We start from the raw sequence: 23,562 nt of genomic DNA on the forward strand, positions 1-23,562 counted from the left end.
TTCCCCTCTCTCTAAAATAAATAAATAAAATATTTTTAAAAATTTAAATCTATTTGTGTAGGACATAAGATTGTCAATCTATTATATCTAAATTATTAATGATGTTATACAAGATGTTCTTGTTCTTATTTTTTTGTACTTGATAAACTATTCTCAGAAAAATGTTAATTTTACACTATGATTGTAATTTTGTATTTTCCCTTACATTTCTTTTGATTTTTGTTCTATATACATTTGTTTCTTGGCTTTTAGATAGACAACAGTTTGTCATGTCTACCTTCTTTGTGAATTGTACCTTTTATTATTTGAAATATTCACCTTTGTTCCACTAAATTTTTTTTTGCCTTGGGTTCTGCCAGATGTTAGCAAATGCTTCCCTTGCTCTGTTTTTGTTTGCATCCTCCTGGTATATCTTTGATATACCATTCTTATTGCCATTGTTTTGGTATTATTTCAAATGTCTTTGTCTTTTAATGGAACTGAACCTATTTACATTAGTGTGATACTTAGATAAAGTGGGCTTATTCCTGTCCTAATCTTTGTATTTTCTGTTAATTACATGTTCTAGTTGCTTTCTCTCCTTGCTATTTTGCCAGAATGATCCAGTTTTCTCTGGTCTGTTTTTTTTATAATCATGCAAAAGCTATATATTCTATTTCTGTCTTGTGAGATTATTGATTTTATTAGTTGCATGTTTTTAAAAATTAATTTCAATGCATCAATAGTAGCAATGAAAGGATAATAGAAGTGTTGGAGGAAAGTAATAAAATGGACATTTTCACACATTATTGTTGTGAACGTAAATTTTTATCCCATGTTTTCAAGTGTTTATGCTGAGGGATGAGGAAAGTAGCTCTGATTACATAGCTTCAGTGAGGATGGAACTGGAGCTGTGTTCGACCTCATCCAAGCTGCAAAACTAACGGATGAAATTTCCAGGTGAAAAACAAGGCGCTAATGGTGAGAAGGGATAAAAATAGACGCTCTCATAACCAATACCCTCTATAACGGTCACTGTGGGTTTGTGTGTAACTGAGAAAATGTGGAAGCAACCTAAATGAATTGTTATGGAATTGGTAAAATAAATGGTGGGATATCCACACTGTTGCAAACCTCTGGGTGAGTGTGGGCAAGTTATTCAACCTCTCAATTTTGATTTCCTTATCTATGAAATGGATAAGAGCACCTACATCCACCATGAAGTTATAGTAAGGCTTAAATAAATAAACACATGTTGAGCCTTTCTAATAGTGCCTGGCACACGGTAAGTGCACCGTAAATGTTAGCTGCTGCTGCTATTATTATTATTATTATTATTATTATTATTATTATTTTAAAAACAATATTATGAGGGTAGTGAGAAGGACAGAAGAAAGGTGGTCAAAAGGCACAAACTTCCAGTTACAAGATAAGTACTAGAGATATAACGTATAGCATGGTGACTAGTTAACATTGATGTGTGACGTATATGAAAGTTATTAAAAGAGTAGATCCTAATAATTATCATCAGAAAGAAAAATATATTTGCATATATTTTTGTGTCTATATGAGATGATGGGTGTTACCTAAACTCATTGCAGTAATCACTGCATGCTCTCTGTAAGCCCGATCAGTATGAATCATTTTGCTGTACGATCTAAATTTCTACAGTGCTGTAAGTGAATTGTTATCTCTACAAAACTGAGGAAAACCAGAATATTAGTTATTTTACATATTTATTGTTAAATGAAAAATTTGCAGAATAGTGGTTATACTCTAATTTTGTTGTTAAAGATTATGGAAGTGTTTATATACTGAAAGTGGCCACACAGAGAAATGAACATACATACAATGTCATACATATATATACAGAGAAATATGTGCTAACATGCCAACATTCACATCTTTCTGGTTTTTATGTGTCCCTTGGCACCAGAAAAAGCTCACGAGTGGGAAGTAATACCAAGGAAGGTGTAACTATCAGGAAGGATTGTAGCGACATCTCCTTGTAAACCCAGCAGATCAGGGGCTTGGGTCATGAAGGTGGAAAATAAATTATTCTGGAAAACATAGTTGTAATTCCTATACAGCCAAATTTATGAACTGAGAGTCATACCTTCTACACACAAAATTGTATTGTTTGAATTTTTAAAACAAAACATGCGTTGCTTTTATAATAAAGAAATGGTTGTCATTACCTCCCACATGTTTGCTTCTAAGTGAATCTGTAACTGAACAAAAATGGAGGTTCAGCTGCCTATCACAATAAAAGGAAGGTGTCAAACATTATTCTAAACAAGCTCTCACAAGCAAGTCTTGGCATCTCATCTTCTGCCAACTGGTACTGCATGATCCTAACCAAACCCAAATGGCACAAAATCCAAGCAGTACAAAGCCTAATTGGCAGGATGACCTGCCAACTGGTGCTACAAATGGTCCTAATTGGACCCAAATGGCACAAAGCCCAAGTGACACAAATCCAGAGTGGCTGGGTTAGAGGATCCCTGGTGTGCACACTGGTTCAACTTACCCAGTCTTGGAGTCCATCTTTCCCCTAGGCCCATTTTCTTGCACCATCCAGGAATTTCAGGTGGCTGATGCCTTGAGCGGGAGTGCAGAAAAATTCCCTGAGAAAAGCTCCTGGTAGTTTCTGGGAAATCCCCACAGTCCTGCTCTCAGGCTTGGCCTGCCACAGGTAGTTGGGACTTGATCCCAGGGCCTCCAGCACTTACCAAGGTCTCCGCCAGAGTCCCCAGACTGTAACGAAACAAAAACAGAGGTTCAGTTGTCTGTCGCCACAGAAGTCAAATTTGTGACTCAGATGCTGGTATAAAAGGAAAGAGGTGCTATTCAGATACTGTGTGGTCTGGGAGAATGGTGAGCTTCTGCCTCAAAGCCTGTCTCCTCAGCAAGAACAAGACAAAACCTAGTCCAGAGCTCCTGCTCCAATTTAAAGTGCAGTCCTTTGGAGCACGCAGGTGGCTGCTAAGTGGTCAGAGACCCCATCCAGGTTGCTGAGCTTGTTCCCAGCTGCTGTTAATTTCAGGCTCCCCTATAGACCCTGCATGTGGAGCCCGCACAGCTATGGGCCATTTGGCTGCTAGAACCATAAGGTCTTGTACTCCCAGGAGAGTGTGTGAACACACAGGCCAGTGAATCCCCAGGTGGGCAAGAGAGCAAGAGAGGTTCCTTCCTGGAGGCCATGGGTAACATGACCCATGCAGAGGCCAGGCAAGTGCCCCTTGCCAGTGCAGGTCATAAGGAAGTGAGTCATGAGCAAGAGTGAGCCTCTTTGTTCCTCTGTGATTATATTAGCTTGGGTGTGGTACGGGCTGGGTGCTTTCCCAGGGTGACCAATCAACTTCCCAAACTTTTGCGTGCTTCAGGTGGGTCCACCACCCAACCAATCCCTCCTTTCTTCAGGCTAGACTAACAGGCCTCTTTGGTCTAGAACCTTCCCATGTGCCATTTTGATTTCTATGGTGCCTTAGGCCTGCCTTCCCCTGGTCCTACCCCCAATCTGGCACCAAAAGATGTACGGAGGGTTTTTCCTATCCAATTACCCATTGGTATTTCTAGCTTTCTGTGTGTTCAGTGTAAGAACCTCCCCCTGCCGCCATCTTTGCCAATGGGGGACAATCCCCAGCACTCTGGACAGTCTACTTGTAATAAATCCATTCCCTCACTAGCACCCGTTCCATCTCTTCTTAGCTGGGTACTCATATTCTCTCTCTGGAGAATTCGAAACTGGAATACTGAGGGGATAAATTAGGGAGAGCAAGAGAATGAAGCAGACACGAGGGGAGGGACAACAGACAGAATGGTCCTGAGGAACCAAGAGGTAACCCTTGATTCCTAGTAGATATCCCAGGCCATTTGACCCTCGCTATGATTATTCCTAGGAGATATTCCTAGGAGTATCTAGGAATTATCGCTATGATTATTCCAGGAGATAATTCCAGGCCATTTGACATCTGTACTCGCTAGGTTGGCTTCTTATGTCTAGATGCTGGGGAAGATGATAAATTCACCACTGTTGACCTAGTGGGGGTGCTCTTCCTAGAAACTAAAAGATCTCTGATGAGAATATCAAGTGTTCAACCTTTTGTGCCTAAAACATAAAGAATTTTTTTAATTTCTGAGGTATTCTTATATTACATATCATCAGTCACAGTCATACTTGGAAAGATCGTTTTCGCTCTTGTCTCCAGGGTTAGAGTTCTAATTACCCATAATTACCCATGTGTTCGCTCGTTGGCTCCTAACAATTCTTTATCCCTCTACTGGCTTCCTGCCACCACCTGGCTAATACGGACTCAGGGAAGGTTAACAGATTTCAATATCTCTAGAAGCAAACTTTCCTTAGGAAGATAAGTCAGCTACTGTCAAGGGAGAAAAGCATTGGCCATACACAGTGACTTTTAGGTTATTTGCATCATCGCTTCTTTTTAGTTCTAAAGTGAATTGAAAGCTGCTCATACACATTTAAATCTAATTGTAGAATATGACAGTATACTAAGAACAGGATTTAGGCACAATGAGCTCCATGATCAAACTACATCAACTTCAAGGAGACAACAACTTCGATATTCCCAGAGGCACAATCCAGCGAAGTAGGGAGAGCCCTAACCAGAAAGGCTGCACATACGTGGTCTCTTTCCAGCCATACCTCTCTCTGAGTATGGTCACACTTGGTTGAATACAAACTTCAACCAAGTTGAAGTTTATAAGCTTCAATATAAACATTTATTAGTGTACCTACTGCAAGCAAAGCATTAACCTATGTGCAGCAAGGAATGAATTTAGTCATTTGACAAGCATTTGCTGAGCACCCACTGTGTACTTGGCACTTTGTTCAGTGCTGGAAGTATCGCTATGAATAATATGCTATTCTTGCTTTTGAGAAACAGTACTTCACTTCCCTGGTTCTCAGTACTCTTAAGTGAGAGAAGTGAACTAGGTAATTTCTAAGATCACATCAAGGTCTACACCTTTATAATTCTTTTTTTTTAAGATTTCATTTATTTATTTATCTCTAGAGGGGAAGGAGAGAGGGAGAGAAACATCAATGTATGGTTGCCTTTCGCGCATCCCCTGCTGGGAGCTGGCCTGCAGTGAAGTGGCCTGCAACCTAGGCACGTGCCCTGACTGGGAATCGAACCATGATCCTCTGGTTCACAGGCCTGTGCTCAATCCACTGAGCTACACCAGCCAAGGCCACCTTTATAATTCTGAAAATTTTCCCATAGATCTTTGTATTCCTTTTTGTGGGAAGAGGTGTCTTGTTGTTGTTATTGTTTTAGCTCAAAAAGAAGTTTTTTGAGCTAAAAAAAATCATTTTTAAAAAATCCTCCACCATTTACGGTGGAGGATTAAATAAAGTTTTCAAACATACATTACAACCAGCATATGGCATATGTTGGTTTGAGTTCAATAGTACAACGCTTCTTCCTACATCTTTGTTAAAGGTTAATTCTTTCTATATGGAATTTTTACGGATGCTTGGTCTTTATTCAAGACAGTCTGAAGCCAAAAGTAGAATCATAGAACCACTGAATTCTGACCAACTGCCTAATGTGGCAATAACCCTGCCAGGTTTCGATGGGAGAAACATGCTGAGGACACGTCAAGTAGCGCTACAGCTGGGGCCTTCACCTAGATCACTACTGAACAGTCTATATGGGCGAGCCAGACAGCAGCACCCTGGCAAGACAGGGACTCCTTCTGTCTTGACTACACCCTGCTCCAGGCCCAGGGGATTTTCTGCGACACCCACATGGGAAACGAATTTTAAGAGGGACAAGTGAATCCTAACATGAAGAAAAGGAATCCAAGAGAGAGATCCAAAAGTTGCTCCCAACGGAAGCAAGACATTTTATCTGGTGCTCATAGCACCTGTAGCATCAGTGACATTGGACATTCTGGAAACCTGTATCACAGTAATATGGTACTCATTTTTTTCTGAAGCCAAATGTTAACAGGTGGCCAAGTGACAGAAAACTTGAAGGGATCTGTTCTCTAGAGTGCCTGGAGGCTGTAGCCTGGATCTCAGTCAAGGAAGGAAAATGATTGTGGAGGACTCAGGCAGCAGGAGAATGGGAGTAAAGTAAGGAATGAGTGATCTTTCAGGGCCAACTGGGGAGTTCCGGTGGCTAATAACGTCGGTCTGAATAAGTCCTTTCTGTAAGAGACTTGCAGGCTCAGGCTAAGGTTTCATTGACATCCCACCTCCCCTAAGAGGTTTCAGGTTATTTCTGTGGATTTAGCCAGGATGAGCATCTGTAACAACTGAGACTATAGGCACTAAGGCCTAAGGACCAAGAGCCGGAATAATCTAGTGCAGAGCAGCCATCAGGATTCCTGAAGCATGATGTAGTTTAAGCAAAAAGAGCCCCTATTTAAAGGGCCTTAAATACAATATCACTGTCTTAACTATATAAATTTTTTTTTATCTAAAAATCCTAAAATAGTCTAATCCTGGATATGATTTCTGATGTTTTTCCATAAATTTATCTGATTTAGTTGTAATCTTAAAGTGGGCAAGAGCCTAAATTATATGGCTCCTATGGTAGTGGGGATACTAACATTATTTCTGTCAGTATTTCTCTTCAAACACTATTGTTTCTAGACAAGCAGAATTGCTCGATTCTTCAGAGATCTCTTGCAACGTTCATTTGCCATTTCATTCTATTCATTTTAAAAGATTCCTTAAGTGCCTGAGTGCCAGCCACTGTTTTAGGAGGTAGATTGCAAAGTGACCAAGTTAGAGTTTTCAACTTCTGATGTGTAATCCTTCTCCACGGACTGCTCTTTTCTTCCACCCATTGATATTCTGACTGTCTTTGAAACTGTAATACAAGTGCTTCCTCATCCATGCTTTTGTTCACCAAAGACTTGTTGAACTCTTACTGCATGCAGAGTCCTGGTTTGGACAGAAGGACACCACTGTGGAAGAAGCTACCACTCATTCAGCATGCAGTCTGTGGGAATCACAGACAAGTAAGAAGGCTAAAATGAGAGTGCTATAAAATAAAGAAGCACCCAAAAGGAGGTGATGTCTAAGTTCTTAGTTCTTCACTTCACAGCACAGTTAGGTTACTGGCCAGGATATCTAGTAGCCCCAGGCTCTGCCTGGAAACCTAAGGATTAAGGGGAATCACTGTGTCAGCCCACATATACTCCATTTACAACACACCTGGTTTGATTTAAGCTAAGATGTGAAGTACAACTAGGAAAAGAGATATTCAGAGTCCCACAGTCACTCACTTCACAAGTCTTTGTTGAGCATCTACTATATAATGCTAGACACTGTGCCAGGGCTAGGAATACAACGATGAACACAGAATCTGTCCTTAAGGAACTTTTACTCTAGTGGTGAAGACAGACAAATGGACAGGCAATGACAATACTATGAGATAAGTGCCCTGATGGAGATAAGCTCAAAGGGCTATGGGACTTTACACCAATTTGAGAAATCAGAGATTTACAGGGTGGTAAAATACAATCTTAGACCTTCAGGTAGGTGGTAGGAGTTGGAGTGGAAGTGGGAAAGGCATTCCAAGGAGAAGGGAGTATGGTAGAAGTGTCATGATTATTTCCTTTTGCTAACCCATAAGCTCCATGCTCAGTATGCCATTTTCTTTCGCAGCTGTGTTCTTTGCCCATGATCCCCTTCCTTGAGTGGCTAACTCATGCTTTGGGAGTTAGCTGAAAAGTCACCTCCTTTGTGAAAGACTTACCCAGGCAAAATCAACCATTTCCTCTCCTCTGCATCTATAGGGATGACTGTTTTATGAATAAAAAATATGGACACATTATCTGATGGTGAATTACTTTTCTGATATGTAAACTAATTTATTAGAAGCTATAGATAGGGGGTTAATTCATGTTTTATTCATTTAATAAGATGTCTTTAAATCAAAGGAAAAACAGAGAAAATAACCAACTTCTATTTTACCTGTCATTATTTTTGTTATTTATCTACTCTCAAAATTGATGGTAATGTTGTACATATACTAATTTAAAGAATTCATATTCTTTACCATTTTATTTAACTTTTTGTTAGTTTACTTTCAGAATTGCATTGTTAAATAACTAGTTTTAAATTTTGCTACTATCACTATGCTAGTCTCTGAACATTTATTAGGATTATGATAACTTTGAAACTTTTAATGGTTATTCATTATTTTTTTCTGATTACCTGATATACTGGTCAGAGACAGAATAATTAGAATAGAATGTTTGGAATAGTCTCCCATCAAAAACTAAGAATTTTCATTAGTAATTACAATTTCTTTATTTGGGTCCAGCTCATTCATTTTGTGACTTATGTAAATTTGTTTTCTCCCCTGGTGTTGGGAACCACTCTGCCTGGTTTAAGGAATTGTAACTACCCCCCAAGGCTAAGGGTAAGTGAGCGACCTCCAGAATTCGAGCCACAGGAAACAAAAGCTTGTCTCTGGCAGCAAATGCTGTCTCAGTTTGCTCCCCCTGCCCCCAAAGCATGGTCGATGTTGATAACAGGTAAGACTCCTGACAACAAGGGGCAACCTAAGCCAGACATGATCACTTGGGAGGCCATCGTGGAAGGACTAAGGGGGTTGCAACAAAGAGCAAGCAATGGACCCTTGCCCCCAGGCTATGTGACATAGCCCAAGTCCCCATGTCTTCTGGGAGAAGTGCTTCCTGGCTCTAATTCACTTAAGCCTGAAAACCTGATGGGGAGGAGGTGCAGCTCCTTGCCTTGCCAGAGTGGTATCTGGGGTAAATCTGGCATAAGAAAGAATTCCTAAGAATCCTGTGAAACCTGCTTTGCTACGAGTGCTTTAACTCATATGTTAAGGGTCCCAGCAGGAAATGAGTATATCTCCCAAAGTTTCTGCAACCCCCTTTCCTGACAGACATTGACTCAGACTGAGCCCTCAGATTGCTTTGAAATGTTATCTACTGTTTGATCCTTGCTGCCCTGTATTCCTGTGTATTACAACCCAATAAAAGCCCCTGGAGGAAGGGGCTCCTGGCCTTTTTCCTCTGAGAAACTGGCCACCTCTCCTCCCCAAGTAGATATGTCTTGGTAGTGTTACTTTCATCTGTGGCGGATGGGAGGACTTGAGGGCAAAGTCACTCCCACACCCTGGTACAAGTTAAGTATCACACGAAAGGGTGCCTTGGCACATGCTCTGTCCTGAAAACATACTTAGACCTGCTGCTCTAATCTTCGAACATGCTCTGAACCCTCCCAGGAACTACAGGTCTTGTGGAACAGAAGACTGATTATTGACTTGGCTCTGCTGACAATGATTCTGGGGTCCTCTCCCTTGGTACCCTGGGTAATGTATCTCCTAACTAGTGAGTGGAGTAACCAGAAACTTATTAGTGCTGATGAAAATTTAGGTTTAAGCAATGTAGGAAACATGCAATCTGAGGATCTGTGATTAAGATTGAATTCCCACTTTTTTTTTTGCTACAAGCTCCATCCTACAAGCTAGCATAGTCAACCTTCTAAGAGAAATCTGATGAATACTAGAAAGTTACAGAAGTGAAAAATTATATTTATGATTTCCTGTTGAGTGATTTTATATATATATATATATATATATATATATATATATATACACACACACACACACTAAATTAGGTAGCCAAAACCTAAATACAGGGTGGGGCAAAAGTAGTTTTATGGTTGTGGGTATGGGAAACAGAGTTTATTCTTTTATTATTATTTACTAATTATTGTATTATTTTCTATATGAGCAACTGTAGACCTACTTTTGCCCCACCCTGTATAAATTACCATGATTTTAAGAGCCCTTTATTTAAAAGTTTTTATTTTCCTGATCTTCACACTTATTCAAATTCTAAATGAAATTTTATGATTTAAAAAAGTATATGCTAGCCAAATAATTTTAATCTCCTTTTGCAGTCAGGCATTCCACTACTCTTTGATAACACAGTGGTGAGCAAGGGAGACAGGGTCCCTGACTGGAGTATCTGTGGCGTTCTCATTAATCAGCCCTCAAGCCTCTCTTGTATTAACACCTGCATTTCTGGATACCCACTATTTTCTGGATCTATAGCTCTCTTCCTTTCCCATTGCTTCAGTTGGAGTTCTCATTATCCTCCATGTCTAATAAAAAGGTGTGTGTGGTGTGGGCTTACTGGTTTCTTATTTATTTAACTATTCAACATGAGATTTCTAAGATGCAGACATTTGAGGTGATTTTTCAATTGCACACAAAGTCCTGACCTTGGACTTCCACATAAGCCTCTGCAGGACCAGGCCCCTTTCGTATGTCTGGGCATTCTCCATCTTGCACTCAAGACAGTTCAACCACTGTCTTACTACTTGCATTCAGTACATACCCCGGTTTGACAAATTGGAGCCAGGAAATTTGGGGGCAGTAACTAGGAGATCATCAACCATCAAGAGAAGACCCCACACCAGAGGCAGGAATTAAGACAACTGAAGTTTACTTTGAAAGCATACTTCCTTCTTTAAGTCCCCCCCACCCCCGCCCCACGCCCGACCCATAAGTAGATCACATTCTTAAGCTCGAGTGATGCCTCTCTAGAAGGGCCATTCCTAGTACCCAATCCCAGCTCCACAGCATTGTATCAGTGGTTTTATTGTTTTTACTTTAAAAAAATTTATTGATCTGAGAGAGACTTGTTGTTCCACTTATTTATGCATTCATTGGTTGATTGTCTTACGTGCCCTCACAACCTACAACCTTGGCCTGTGGGAATGACCACTCTAACCAACTGAGGCAAGGCCAGGGATTTTTTTTTAACTTTGAAGTAAAAGAGAGTTTATTAGTGAAGCAATGGGACAGAGAGAAGGCTACTCTACAGGCAGAGCAGCGACCTGTGGTTTTAATTCTCTTTCCTGCTTCTGAAATTCCTGGCGAACTCTTATTCCTTCTTAAAGATTCAGCCAAGAAGTCTCCACTCTGGGGTCTTCTCTTTCCCGCTTCCCCATGTGGCCCTTCTAAAGTCTTGGGGCGCTCACAGTTCTGTGCTAGTAGGCATGGCATCTAACGCTGTACGATAGCGACTGCACCAAGGCCACCACGGGTGGCCAGCAGCACCCTCGGCGCCACACCGGCGTTATTCCTGGAGAAGCGGTGCTCCTAGATCGCGGCCGAAGAGCCGCGCCGGTCACGTGACAGTCCGGTTGTCACGTGGGCGCCGCCCACCTGACCAGGGGGTCACGTGGCCGGGCCCGCTTGGGCAGAAGAGACCGGAGGGCCATGGCAGGCTCCAGGCTCTGGTCTTTGCTGCTGCTGGCGGCAGCGTTCGCTGGGCCGGCCGCGACCTTGTGGCCTTGGCCCCAGTACATCCAGACCTCCGACTGTCACTACACCATCTCCCCGCACAGCTTCCAATTCAAGTACGACGTCAGGTCGGCCGCGCAGTGGGGCTGCTCCGTCCTCGACGAGGCCTTCCAGCGCTACCGTGACCTGCTCTTCGGTTCTGGGCCTTGGCACCGGCCTGCCGCCACAGGTGAGCCGGACGTGCCCCGCCTCGTTGCTGGCTCCCAGATTGCTTGCCTGGGACAACGCCCAAGACTTCCTGAGACTCCCTTCTTTGGGCTTTTGCCCTGCCCGCTAATCACCACCCTCTAGTTTCCACTTCGTCCTGCTCTTCCCCCACCCCAGGTTTAGTCCCTTAACTTCATTCACATCTCTGAACTGACTTCTGGGGCCAGGATTTATCTGGAATCCTGCCCTCGGCTGTTATTTCACCCAGAATGCCTCCTATCGGACTACAGTTCAAGCAGGATGCCAAGTTTCTGAACATACTGTGCCGGTGGACACAGTGGACACAGTATAGGTGTTCAAGTGTCACGGGATCCTAGTGAAGCTGTGACCAGGGCTGGGTAGAGGAGGCCGGAGCTGACATCCAAAATTGGTGTGACAGAATGTGACAAATGTATTGACCTACGCAAAATTATATGGAAATGCCTGGCACGTAAGATATTCAGTAAATGTTGAAACTGTGAGAGAAATCATAGAACGCTTCCGTAGGGAAATGAGTTTTGAGCAGCCACCTTTAGTGAGGTGGTGAATGTAATGGGCCAGAACTGAAAGGAGGGTATTCCAGGAAGGGTAAAAGGCTTGATCAGGGGTACAAAGGATTATGATTGAGCTCAAAGTGCTGGCCTGGTGTGTGTGTGAGGAGGGTGGCGGCTGGAGCGGGGAGGGATGATGTGTGGTGAGGGTGAAGTGTGGATTGGGTGAGAAGGCAGGAGTGCTTTGGATATTGGGTTCATCTAAATTAGCAGGAATTAGCAATTTTCTTTAAGGCAGCTGCTGAAAATTGTTTGAGGATTATTATTTCAGAGCAAATTGATGGGTACAGTCAGCAATGCAAAGGAATAAAGATTTGTTCTGCTCAGGGATGTAAAATTTAGAGTTTTCTCAAAAATCCCCTGGAATGTAGTATTCTGGTTGTGACATGTAGGTGTTTATGGTTGGGCCATATGGTAACATCATTTTGAATGGTGTTTCAACTGTGCTAAATTACTTCAGAAATGTTCTCATTTGATATATAGTATTAAAAGCATTTAATTAAACAGATGGCAATCAGAGAGTGACAGAGAGTGTCAGCATCAAGGTAGCTCCTAACTGGTAAAAGGCATTAGTCTGGGAGGATAAAAGGCCTGCTATTGTGTGTGTGGTAGATCACATATTTCTCTGACTCTTCATGACAAATAATAGAATGCCTTACATAGGATTGGAACTCAGCATATGTTTATTTTGATACAGAACAGTTAAGGCTTGTGCCAAAAAAAAAAAAATTGGTCTGCCATGTAATTGGTATGTGCTTATCCTTGGGCTGGGCACTCCAGATGTTATAAGAAAAGTAGACCTGGGCCCAAGCCTTGCAGTCCGAGTGGGGAAATAATAAAGCGCAAGGACACATTCATAACGAAAGTCTCAAGAGATAGAAGATTAGAATGTTTACTACTATTGGATGGATTAGGATAATTCCTGTATTGCTAATTTAAGCCCTTACCTTCATTACAATAAAATTACAGTTTAATCAGGAAAATAGAAACAGGCAGTTATGTGACAATGGGGTGCTGTCAATTCCTAATGAAAGAGATTTAGAGAAATAAATAAAGTGTTTATTTCAATGTATTACCTTCCTGTGAATGAATTTACTCTATTAGTTGAGGAGTTCTTATCCACTGAGAGATAATGAAAATTGGTTTGGATGAACATTACCGAAGACACACGAGTAACTTCATTCTCTGTTGTTCTTCCTATGGGAGACTTCCCTTTGGAACTTTTTTTGGGGGGAGGGGGAGGCTTTCAGATGATTTCAACTGTAATCCTATTTCTGAGAAGAAGGAAAAAAGGTGAATTAATAGAGGGGAAAGCAGCATCAGCAAGACCCAATCCAGGGTCTATTTCTTTGTACGGCTGATTTTAGTAAAGAAAACAATATATGCAAGTGAAATCTTAACCTAACTGCTTTTGTCCTGTTCCTTCAAATAACTTCCTGTAGGTATTGGGCCAGTGTTTTTCTTAATACAGCACAACTTCTCGTTTTAGTCTGAGGCTAGAATTCAGTAGGATTCTTACTTCCTTTTCTGAAAAACAAGTCTAGTGCTGAGTTTCCATTCAATTCTGAATTCACCTTCAAGGTAGCTATAGTCCGTCTAATTGCTAAATGGTCTGTGGAGATATTTAGTATTTGATACCTGCCTTTGTCAGTAAGAGGTGTTTCTGTCACCTGGAAAGTGTGCATTACATGTTACTAAATGTGTTAAATGGAGTTATTTTAGGTTCTACATATCGAATGACCTAGGTCTGTGTTTTGATTATTAAGCCATCTGATCATTTGGGATAACACCCATCTAATGTTGCCAAATATTGGGTTAGCCAAAAAGTTTGGGTTTTTGTTTGTTTCTTGTTAGATGGCTGTAGTAGTGCTTAATTGTCTTTAACTTCATTAAAAATATTCTGTTAGATTGCATTGTGACAGCTGTCATATCAGCATGCATTTTAAAAACATGAAAATTGGTGAATTTTTGTGTAGCCATTTTATTATTGATGATGGAGAAAATACACATCATTTTCGGCATATTATGCTGTGTTATTTCAAGAAAGATAAAAACATGCTGTGACTGGTGTGGCTCAGTAGATTGAATGGTGGCCTGAGAGCCAAAAGGTGGCCAGTTCAATTCCCAGTCAGAGCAGATGCCTGGATTGCAGACCTGGTCCCCAGGTCCGGGCATGTGAGAGGCAACTGATCCATGTATCTCTTCATGCATCAATATTTCTTTCCCTCACATTCTCCCCCCTTTCCCCTCTAAAAATAAAATAAAATCTTTTTTAAAGAAAAAAAAGTAAAAATGCAGCTGAAACACACAAAAAAGATTTGTGCAATGTATGGAGAGGGTGCTGTGACTAATGCAATGTGTCAAAAGTGGTTTGCGAAGTTTCATGCTAGACATTTCTTGCTGGATGATACTCTGTGGTTGGCTAGACCAGTTGAAGTCAATAGTGATCAAATCAAGACATCAATGGGAAACAATCAACATTATACCATATAGGAGACAACTGACATACCCAAAATATCCAAATCAATACAGTTATTGAAAAATATGTGTTTTATATGTGTGTTTTACAGGAAAAATATGTGGAGTTTTTGGCCAACCCAGTACTTTTTCGGGTGATTGATGAAGCTGATAAAGCCCTACTTTTTCAGGTTAAATGGCTAAATCTGCTTGTGTCATTTGACAGCAGTCTTTTTTGCTTTTCCTGAAACTAGTTGATTCGATTAATTACACAGTTTCCATCCTGTTCTGATGTTCACATGCAAACTCCTGTGAGTTACTTAGGACACCATTGTCCCAAATAGAAGAAACCCTATACATTTCCCCAGTTCTTTTATTGTAGAATGGAAGGAAGATTATTGTATGAGTATTTGGATACATCTGCAGCCATTTTCAGTATTTGATTTGCTTGTTCTCAGATATCATACAAGTGACTAAGTTAATACGTGGCATAGTTTATTATAATGTGAATCTCCTAAAATACCTCCTCTGGTCATTCTTTCTATAACTATGGCTGGAACATAGTAGATACTGAATTATTTATTGGATATATTGACTTAAAAGGGCTACTTTGTATAAAAGTTTGTAAGAAGGCCTCATGGTTTTTATTTCTAAGATCAAAAAGGATATGATTCGCAGGTTTTATTTAAAAGTGATTGCCTTTCATTTCAACTTTCAAACTTGGAATATTAGCCTGTGATTCCAAGGAAAGGAGGATCACATTGTGCCATGGCCCCAGCTTAAGTTGATTTTACTTCATCATGGAGCTGGAGACACATTGAGAATGCATCTGGAGAGTCTGGGACATAGACAGGTAAGGTCAGGCAGCTGGGCTGGGAAGAAAGAGTAATAATGATCATTTGTTCTCTCCACTCTTAATTGGACCAGGGGCTGTGTACACTTTAGCCTTTCCCATGACAAGGACAAGGCATATTCTTGCAGAAGACTTGATTGCCATTAAGTTTGTTTTAAAAGCAAAGAGGGTTTTGTAGAATTATTCTAGTGAAGGAGAATGGAGGGAAACGTAAGGAGGAGAAATTATAAGATTTAGAAAGGAGATAGGTTGCAGGAGCTAGTCTTTATTTTATTTTTTATTATATATTATTGATTATGCTATTACAGTTGTCCCAATTTTCCCCCCTTTTCCAACCTCCACCCAGCACCCCCCACTCCCTCAGGCAGTCCGCCTACCATTGTTCATATCCATGGGTCATGTGTATAACTTCTTTAGCTACTCTGTTTCCTATACTCTACTTTACATCCCCATGGCTATTCTGTAACTATTTGTACTTCTTAATCCCTTCACCTCTTCACCCATTCCCCCACATCCCCTCCCATCTGGCAACCATCATAACCCTCTCTGTATCCATGATTCTGTCTCTCATCTTCTAATTTACTTTGTTTGTTTTTTAGATTCAGTTGCTGATAGATGTGTATTTATTGCAATTTTATTGTTCATAGTTTTGATCTTTTCTTAAATAAGTCCCTTTAACATTTCATATAATAATGATTTGGTGATGATGAGCTCTTTTAGCTTTTTTCTTGTCTGGGAAGCTCTTTATCTCCCCTTAGGTTCTAAGTATCTTTGCCAGGTAGAGCAGTCTTGGCTGTAAGTCCCTGCTTTTCATGACTTTGAATATTTCTTGCCAGTCCCTTCTAGCCTGCAGAGTTTCTTTTGAGAAATCATCTGACAGTCTTATGGGAATTCCTCTATAGATACCAAACTGCTTTTCTCTTGCTGCTTTTAAGATTCTCTCTTTATCTTTAACCTTTGGCATTTTAATCATGATGTGTCTTGGAGTGGGCCTCTTTGCATCCATCTTGCTTAGGATTGTCTTTGCTTCCTGGACTTGCATGTCTAGTTCCTTCACCAAATTAGAAAAGTTTTTTTCATTATTTTTCAAATAGATTTCTAATCTTTTGCTTTTTCTTTCTCGCTCTGGCACCCCTATAATGCAAATGTTTGGAGTTGTCACAGGGCTGCTTACACTGTCCCCTTTTTTTCTGGATTCTCTTTTCTTCTTGTTGTTCCAATTGGTTGTTTTTTGCTTCCTTATGTTCTAAATCACTGGTTTGATTCTTGGTTTCAGCAACTCTACTGCTGTTTCCCTATAAATTGTTCTGTATTTCAGTTAGTGTGTTCTTCATTTCTGATTGGATCTTTTTTGTGTTGTTGAGATCCTCACTGAGTTCCTTGAGCATCCTTATAACTAATGTTTTGAACTCTGCATCTGATAGATTGCTTATCTCCATTTTGTTTAGTTTTCTTTCTGGAGTTTTGGTCTGTTCTTTCATTGGAACCATGTAACTTTGTTTTGTCTTCCTCTCTCTGTTTATTTCTGTGTATTAGGTAGAGCTGCTATGACTCTGTCTTGGTAGCATGGCCTAATGTAGGAGGTATTCTGTAGGGTCCAGTGACACAATCTCCACTATCACCTGTCTGGGTCTGAAGGTGAGCCCTTCGTGTGGGCTGAGTACACTCTCCTCTTGAGGTTGAGCCTGATTGCTGTTGGCAGGTCAGTGGAATTTATCCAGGCCAGTCAAGTGCAAGGACTGGCTGTGACCACTGACCACTAATCTCCAATCTCCGTGGAGGATCAGCTGTGCAAGACAGGTTGGTGGTGCTTTGACGTGGTCTGTAGCTGTCCACTGGGTGAGGAGGCTTTTCGGTTTCCTGAGTGGTGCAGGCCGAGGTTATCCCCCACCTGTGTTTTCCCCAGGGCTACCCTGCCTGGGCTATAAAGCAGTCTGAGATGATTGATACTTATGTTGGACTTGGAGATTCCTAGGGGAAACCAAACTGTGATTCTAGGTAGGCTGCTGCTAGTGGTGGGCCCAGAGCCACTTAGCATGAGATACGGGGTCTGAGGTCTTACTGAGGCTGGCTGTTGCTTGTTTGAGAGGATTTAGGAAGTTGTGAAGCATGAGCCAAGACCAGCCATTCATATGGGGAAAGTCATGGTGTGGTGGTTAACAAAGTGGGTGGGACACATTCTGTGGGGAATCTCCATTGTGGGACAATGTTAGCGAGGTTGATGGAGTGTCAGATATGGCACCTGTCTCCCAGCTCTATGGCTCTTTGCCAGGGTGTTGAGGAGGAAGAAGATGTTGCTGGATAACTGCTAAGCCAGAACGTGCATTAGTTCTTCCTACTGAGTATTGAAATCATCTAGGATAATAGCCAGCCTTGAGATGGAGAGGAAGACTGGGGACTAGGATCCAAATTCTTGGGTAAACAAATAAGCAACCAGGAAGTTAAAGAGTGTTGTAATAAGGAGAGGGTCAAGATTCTACAGCCAGGTGACATGAGCCAGGGAAGAGATTTTTTTTTTTCACTTGATGCTAGAGGGCCTGACAGCAGCCCCAGATCCCAACCTGAGAATGTGAGAAGGAGCTGCCCTTCAGAAAGGCTTGTAGAAGAGGTAGAATTTCTGGGGAGAGCCAGCTTCAGATAAGGAGGAAGTAGAACAGACTGGGGATTTTGATGATTAAGTAACCATAGAACAAGATTCCAGAGGGTTTGTGGGGGTGGGAGACGTGTATGGAGTACAGGTGGTTTGTGGAGGGGAGCAAACAACACTGACAGGAATGGGAGTGTAGGTCCAGAAATGAGCCAAGCCACTTGATTATATATTGGGCAGAGTGAGAAAAGATTATAGAACTATGACATGGTAGATTTCCCTGACTGTAAGATTGCCAAGAAAATAAATTCCAAAGATAAGCAAGAGTTTGGGTATACACAATAATTCAACGTGTATAACGTAGATTAAACGTAGATTAAAGATTTAATCTATGTGTAGTTTACCTTTGTGATTGATATGAGGTAAAGATTTAATTAAAATTAAAGTCAAATTTTAACAAAATTAAAACTAAAGTGCTATAATGTGCTATTAAAGATTTAATCTACCTGTAGATTAAAAGATACACCATAACAATATTAGAAGGAAATAAAGGAAGAAACCAGCAGATTTCAATGGCATCAAAGCAAACCAAAATAACTCAAAAGGTTAAAAAATAAACGTAAAAATCAGGGAAATATTTGCAACCTTAAAATTAAGACAAGTTTAAAATGTAGACAGATCTCTATAAATCAATTAAAGAAAATTAACAAAAAGATACAAAGAATATGGCCAATAAATGCAAAGCAATACTCAAATTCATTAATTATTAAAGAAATACAAATTTTATCAAATTTTAAAATGATATATTTCTTTATCTGTTGAGCTGACACTGATAAAGAGTTGAGACAGTCTAGTTTGGAAGGATGTGAAGAAATGCACCCATGTATGTTGATAAATCAACACAGTAACTTGGTAAGAGTAATTTGGTAGTGTCAAAACCAAAAAATTTCATATGTTTGGCTTAACATTTTTACCTCTAAGGATTTTTCTACAGAAATCTCACAACTGCTTTTAAAAAAGGACACACACACGCACACACACAACAACAACAACAATTTACTACAAGAATTTGATATTATAAACAATGTAAATTTACAATTTACGTTGTTTATAATATCAAAACTTAGAAGTATTCCCAAATGTCAACAAAGAGGAAGAAGGTAGGACTTTAACTCTTTAAAGTATATGTCAAGGGCCAAGATGGAGGCATAGGTAGACATACTGTGCCTCCTCACACAACCAAAATTAAGGACAACAACAGTTTAGAAACAAAAAAAAACAGAACTGACAGAAAATTGATCTGTACAGAGGTCTGACAACCATTCATCCAGACTAGTAAGAGGGGCAGAGTCGGCGGTGGTGGGAGGAGAGGGGTTGCAGTGGAAAAAGTGGTGGTTGGCAGGCCCCAGGTGTGGGGAGGCAACAAGCAGACCCAGTGAGGCGCGCAAGGCAGCTAGCTGACCGAAGTCACACATTTGTGAGCAGATAAACCAGGCAAAAATGGACAGCAAGACAGACTGCGCAATCCAGGGCCCCAGTGCCAGGAAATAAAGCCTAAAAGCACCAATTGAAAACACCTGTGGAGGTTGAGGTGCCAGGAGAGACTACAGCCTCATAGGAGAATTTGTTGGAGAGACCCACAGGGTGCTAGAATGTACACAAGCCCACACACCCGGGAACTAGCACCAGAAGGGCCCAATTTGCTTGTGGGAAGCGGCAGGGAGGAACGAAATCTGAGAGAGAGCAGAGCAAGCACCATTGTTCCCTCTCTGACCCTGCCCCCACATACAGTGTCACAACCCAGCAACTGGGTTGCCCTACCCTGAACACCTAAGGCTCCGCCCCTCATAAGTAACAGGCACGGTCTGACCAAAAAAAAAAAAAAACCCAAATGGTTCAAATGGAAGAACAGATCAAAGCCCCAGAGCCAATATTTTTAAGCAACCAAGAGTTAGCCAGCTTATCAGATGCATAGTTCAAAACAGTGGTGATCAGGATACTCACAGAATTGGTTGATTTTGGTCGCAAATTAGATGAAAAAAATGAAGGCTACACTAAGTGAAATGAAGGAAAATGCACAGGGGACTAATAGTGATGGGAAGAAAACTGGGATTCAAATCAATGGAGTGGACCAGAAGGAAGAAAGAAACATTCAACTAGAAAAGAATGAAGAAACAATAATTCAGAAAAATGAGGAGAGGCCTAGGAACCTCCAGTACATCTTTAAACATCCCAACATCCAAATTTTAGGGGTACCAGAAGGGGAAGAGGAAGAGCAACAAGTAGAAAACTTATTTGAACAAATAGTAAAGGAGAACTTCCCCAATCTGGCAAAGGAAATAGACTTCCAGGAAGTCGAGGAAGCTCAGAGAGTCCCAAAGAAGGTAAACCCAAGGAGGAACACACCAAGGCATGTCATCATTACATTACCCAAGATTAAAATGAAGGAGAGAATTCTAGAAGCAGCAAGAAATAAGGGGACAGTCACGTACAAAAGAGTTCCCATCAGACTGTCAGCTGATTTCTCAAAAGAGACCTTCCAGGCAAAAAGGGGCTAGAAAGAATCACCTTCCAAGTCATGAAATCCAAAGTCCTACATCTAAGATTGCTCTATCCAGCAAAGCTTTCATTTAGAATGGAAGGGCAGATAAAGTGCTTCTCAGATAAGGTCAAGTTCAAGAAGTTCATCATCATCAAGCCCTTATTATATGAGATGTTAAAGGGACATATCTAAGAAAAAGAAGATAAAAAATATGAACAGTGAGAGGACAGCAAACTCACAGTTATTAACAACCACACCTAAAACAAAAGCAAACTAAGCAGACAGAAATGGAGATCACGTGGAAGATTACCAACAGGGGAGTGGAAGGAGGAGAGAGGGGGAAAAGATACAGAGAATAAGTACCATAGACAGTAGGTAGAAAATAGGGGAGGGCAAGAATAGTATGGGAAATGTAGAAGCTAAAGAACTTGTGACACATGGACATGAACTAAAGGGGAATGTGGGTGGAAGGGAGTGTGCAGGGTGTAGGGGAATGAAGGGGGGAAATGGGACAACTAATAGCATAATCAATAAAAAAAGTATTTCTCAAAAATGGGATTCTATTCAGTGTGTACAAATAATGCAGATTTACATATAGTGACTTAAAAGATCCACAGATCATTTTGGTAAGTGGGAAAAAAGTTGCAAACTAATGTGTTAGGATCTCGTTTCTGTTTTAAAAATTAATAAGCAATATTTTTATAAAAAATTAAAAGACTGCAAAATGTTAACCAAGGTTAAGATAACCAAGGTTAACTCTTGGAATCTATAATTATAGGGACATGTTTTCTCTTTAGGGGCCTTACAGAGGGAGAGGAAGAGAATAAATCAAGTTTTAAAAGTAGGGGGAAAAGACTTCAACTTTTACAAAACATGGAAGGAGGAACATCCAGGATTCATCTGTGGGCTGGATCTAATGCACTTCTGAATGAATGGGTATTAGACAACTCTGGAGGATGAAAAATCCCGGGGCTCATGGAAGGAGGCACCATGGTCCGCACTGAATTCAGCAGCACAATAGCAGGGTTCCAGGATCAGGGCAGCTCTTGCCCTGATCAGCCTTTTTGTTTTACTGTGATAAGCAGTTGACAGAGGTGGCCTTGCCCCTTCCCTAACCATGTCAGTGTACTTTGTATTAATTGCTTCTCAGGCTTTGGAGTACCTCATCCCCTCTTGTTATGATAGCTTGGCAAGCACCAAGTTCTCAGGGTTCAAGGTTCCTGCTCAGAGGTCCCCTCCAAGATTAAGCCTGCTTCCCTTTTTTTTGGAGATAGTGATAATATCTACTGTAGCCCTTATCACACTGCTTTGTAATTGTTGTTTGTATTTGTCTCTCCTACTAGACTGTGAGCTCCTCAAGGGCAGGGACCAGGGCTTGTTTTTCTATTTTACTGCCCCAGCACATAGCACAGTTCCTGATGCACAGTAAGTGCTGAATATATTTTGGTGGGAATGAAGAAATGAGTGGGAAATGAATGATTTCAAGGGTTTTTATTGGGCTGAGTATGGGGAAAGGAAGCCTAGGAGTTACGTATATAAAGGTGGGAAGGGGAGGGGAACAGAGTGGGTGTGGAGACCCAACATCATTGGCACTAGCCTAGGAGAGTGCCAGGACATATGGGGCAGGGTAGACCTGAAAGAGTGGGAAGATGCCAAAGGTTGGGTTGAGTTTCCTAGTTTCCACTTCAGAAACCAAACCAAATGCTACTTTATAACCAATATGAATGCATTTCCTCCATGCTGCTAAGATTCTGTGAATTAAATACATTCATATGATAGAAATGTTTTGATTCTGGGAGGAGCAGGGCTGGTGGAAGAAGAGGCTATTGTGTGCTGAGGTGAAGGCAGTTTCCAAGCGTCCTAATACGGGAATGAGTAGTCCCTTCAAGGGAAGGGGAAAGTCCTGAATCTTTAGATTTATGGACCCTGGGGTCTTCAGAGCAGTGCCTAAAAAGGTACTTTCTGTATGCCTGGGTATCTTCTTATCAACCCTCACCCCAATCCCAGAAATAGTAGGTTTGGGTATATAAAACATTAACTGTTTGTTTGCCATTTATGCCTGATTATCATGCAGTATAATCATTATGCATACATAGCATTAAATATGCATTTGTAAAATTGTAGCATCATTCATTATTTTCAGCAAATATTTATCAAATGGCTACTGTTGTTAGGCACTGGGAATACAAAGCTACTGAGATTGGTCCCTGCTGTTGAGGAACTAAGAGCCTCAGTGAGGAGATAGCAAACAGTGTATATTAAGATAAATGTTATGAAAAATGTACATATATGTTGCCTCATAATCACACAGGAATGTCTCTTAGGAAAGGGTAGGGGCATAACAGCAAAGCTTTATAAAAGGAAAACCAGAGCTGTGTCTTAGTCAGGTGAGATGTGGAAGCAATGAAAAGTTTGTTTCAACTGGGGGAAGTGTTATGTGCAAAGAAAAGTATGAAGGAAATGTGGGATTTTCAGGGTTCTATAAAGGTTTATTGTGCTATTGTGAGAGTTGCTACACAGGAGCAGAGAAAGACAAAGTTGGAGTTCCTGGAACCACTCAGTGGGTTCTGGACTTTATCCTGAAAGCCATGGGGGAGCCACGGAGGACACTGAGCTGAGATTGTCAAAATCTGATTTTCATATGAAAAGATCACAAAGAATAGTAGATTGAAATGGGGTATGTGAGGGGGGAACCCCCCCAAAATGGAATTTATTTATTAAAAATTGTATGTTTATTTTTAAAAAAATTTAATTTATCTTTAGAGGGGAAGGGAAGGAGAGAAGGAGAGAAATATCAATGTATGGTTGCCTCTCGTGAGTCCCCCACTGGGAACTGGCCTGCAGCCCAGGCATGTACCCTGGCTGGGAATCGAACCGTGATCATGTTGTGGTTCGCAGGCCCGCACTCAATCCACTGAGCTACATCAGCTAGGGCTGTATGTTTATTCTTACTTGCTTAAATGTCATTCACCTTCAAAGTACTCTCCATTTGATATAATACACCTATTGAGATTTTTTTTTCCACTGCTCAAAGCATTTTTTGAACTTGTTGATTTGGTGGCTTTTAGTGCTTC

General features: G+C 40.9%; 2 protein-coding genes across 4 annotated transcripts in view; one reads left to right on the forward strand and one right to left on the reverse strand.

The window, feature by feature from the left end:
* The window catches only part of TMEM202 (transmembrane protein 202), a 31,682-nt gene extending 20,655 nt beyond the window's left edge, over window positions 1-11,027 (reverse strand). Inside the window, exons 1-3 of one of the 3 annotated variants that reach the window (XM_037047104.1) lie at window positions 10,988-11,027; window positions 2,712-2,736; window positions 2,510-2,580 (exon numbers count right to left, since the gene is read on the reverse strand). In XM_037047104.1, coding sequence (XP_036902999.1) covers window positions 2,510-2,580; window positions 2,712-2,736; window positions 10,988-11,012 — 121 coding nt within the window. In that variant the 5' untranslated portion in view covers window positions 11,013-11,027. The other 2 variants (XM_037047105.1, XM_037047106.1) reach the window with 2 other exon arrangements.
* A 148-nt stretch (window positions 11,028-11,175) lies between these two features.
* HEXA (hexosaminidase subunit alpha) overlaps window positions 11,176-23,562 on the forward strand; it is a 35,402-nt gene continuing 23,015 nt past the window's right edge. The window contains exon 1 of the mRNA XM_037047102.1: window positions 11,176-11,481. Coding sequence (XP_036902997.1) covers window positions 11,229-11,481 — 253 coding nt within the window. The 5' untranslated portion in view covers window positions 11,176-11,228. The remainder of the gene's footprint in view (window positions 11,482-23,562) is intronic.

Source organism: Sturnira hondurensis, unplaced genomic scaffold (genome assembly GCF_014824575.4).
Source record: "Sturnira hondurensis isolate 20B ecotype Veracruz unplaced genomic scaffold, ASM1482457v3 Scaffold0005329, whole genome shotgun sequence".
Classification (NCBI taxonomy): domain Eukaryota; kingdom Metazoa; phylum Chordata; class Mammalia; order Chiroptera; family Phyllostomidae; genus Sturnira; species Sturnira hondurensis.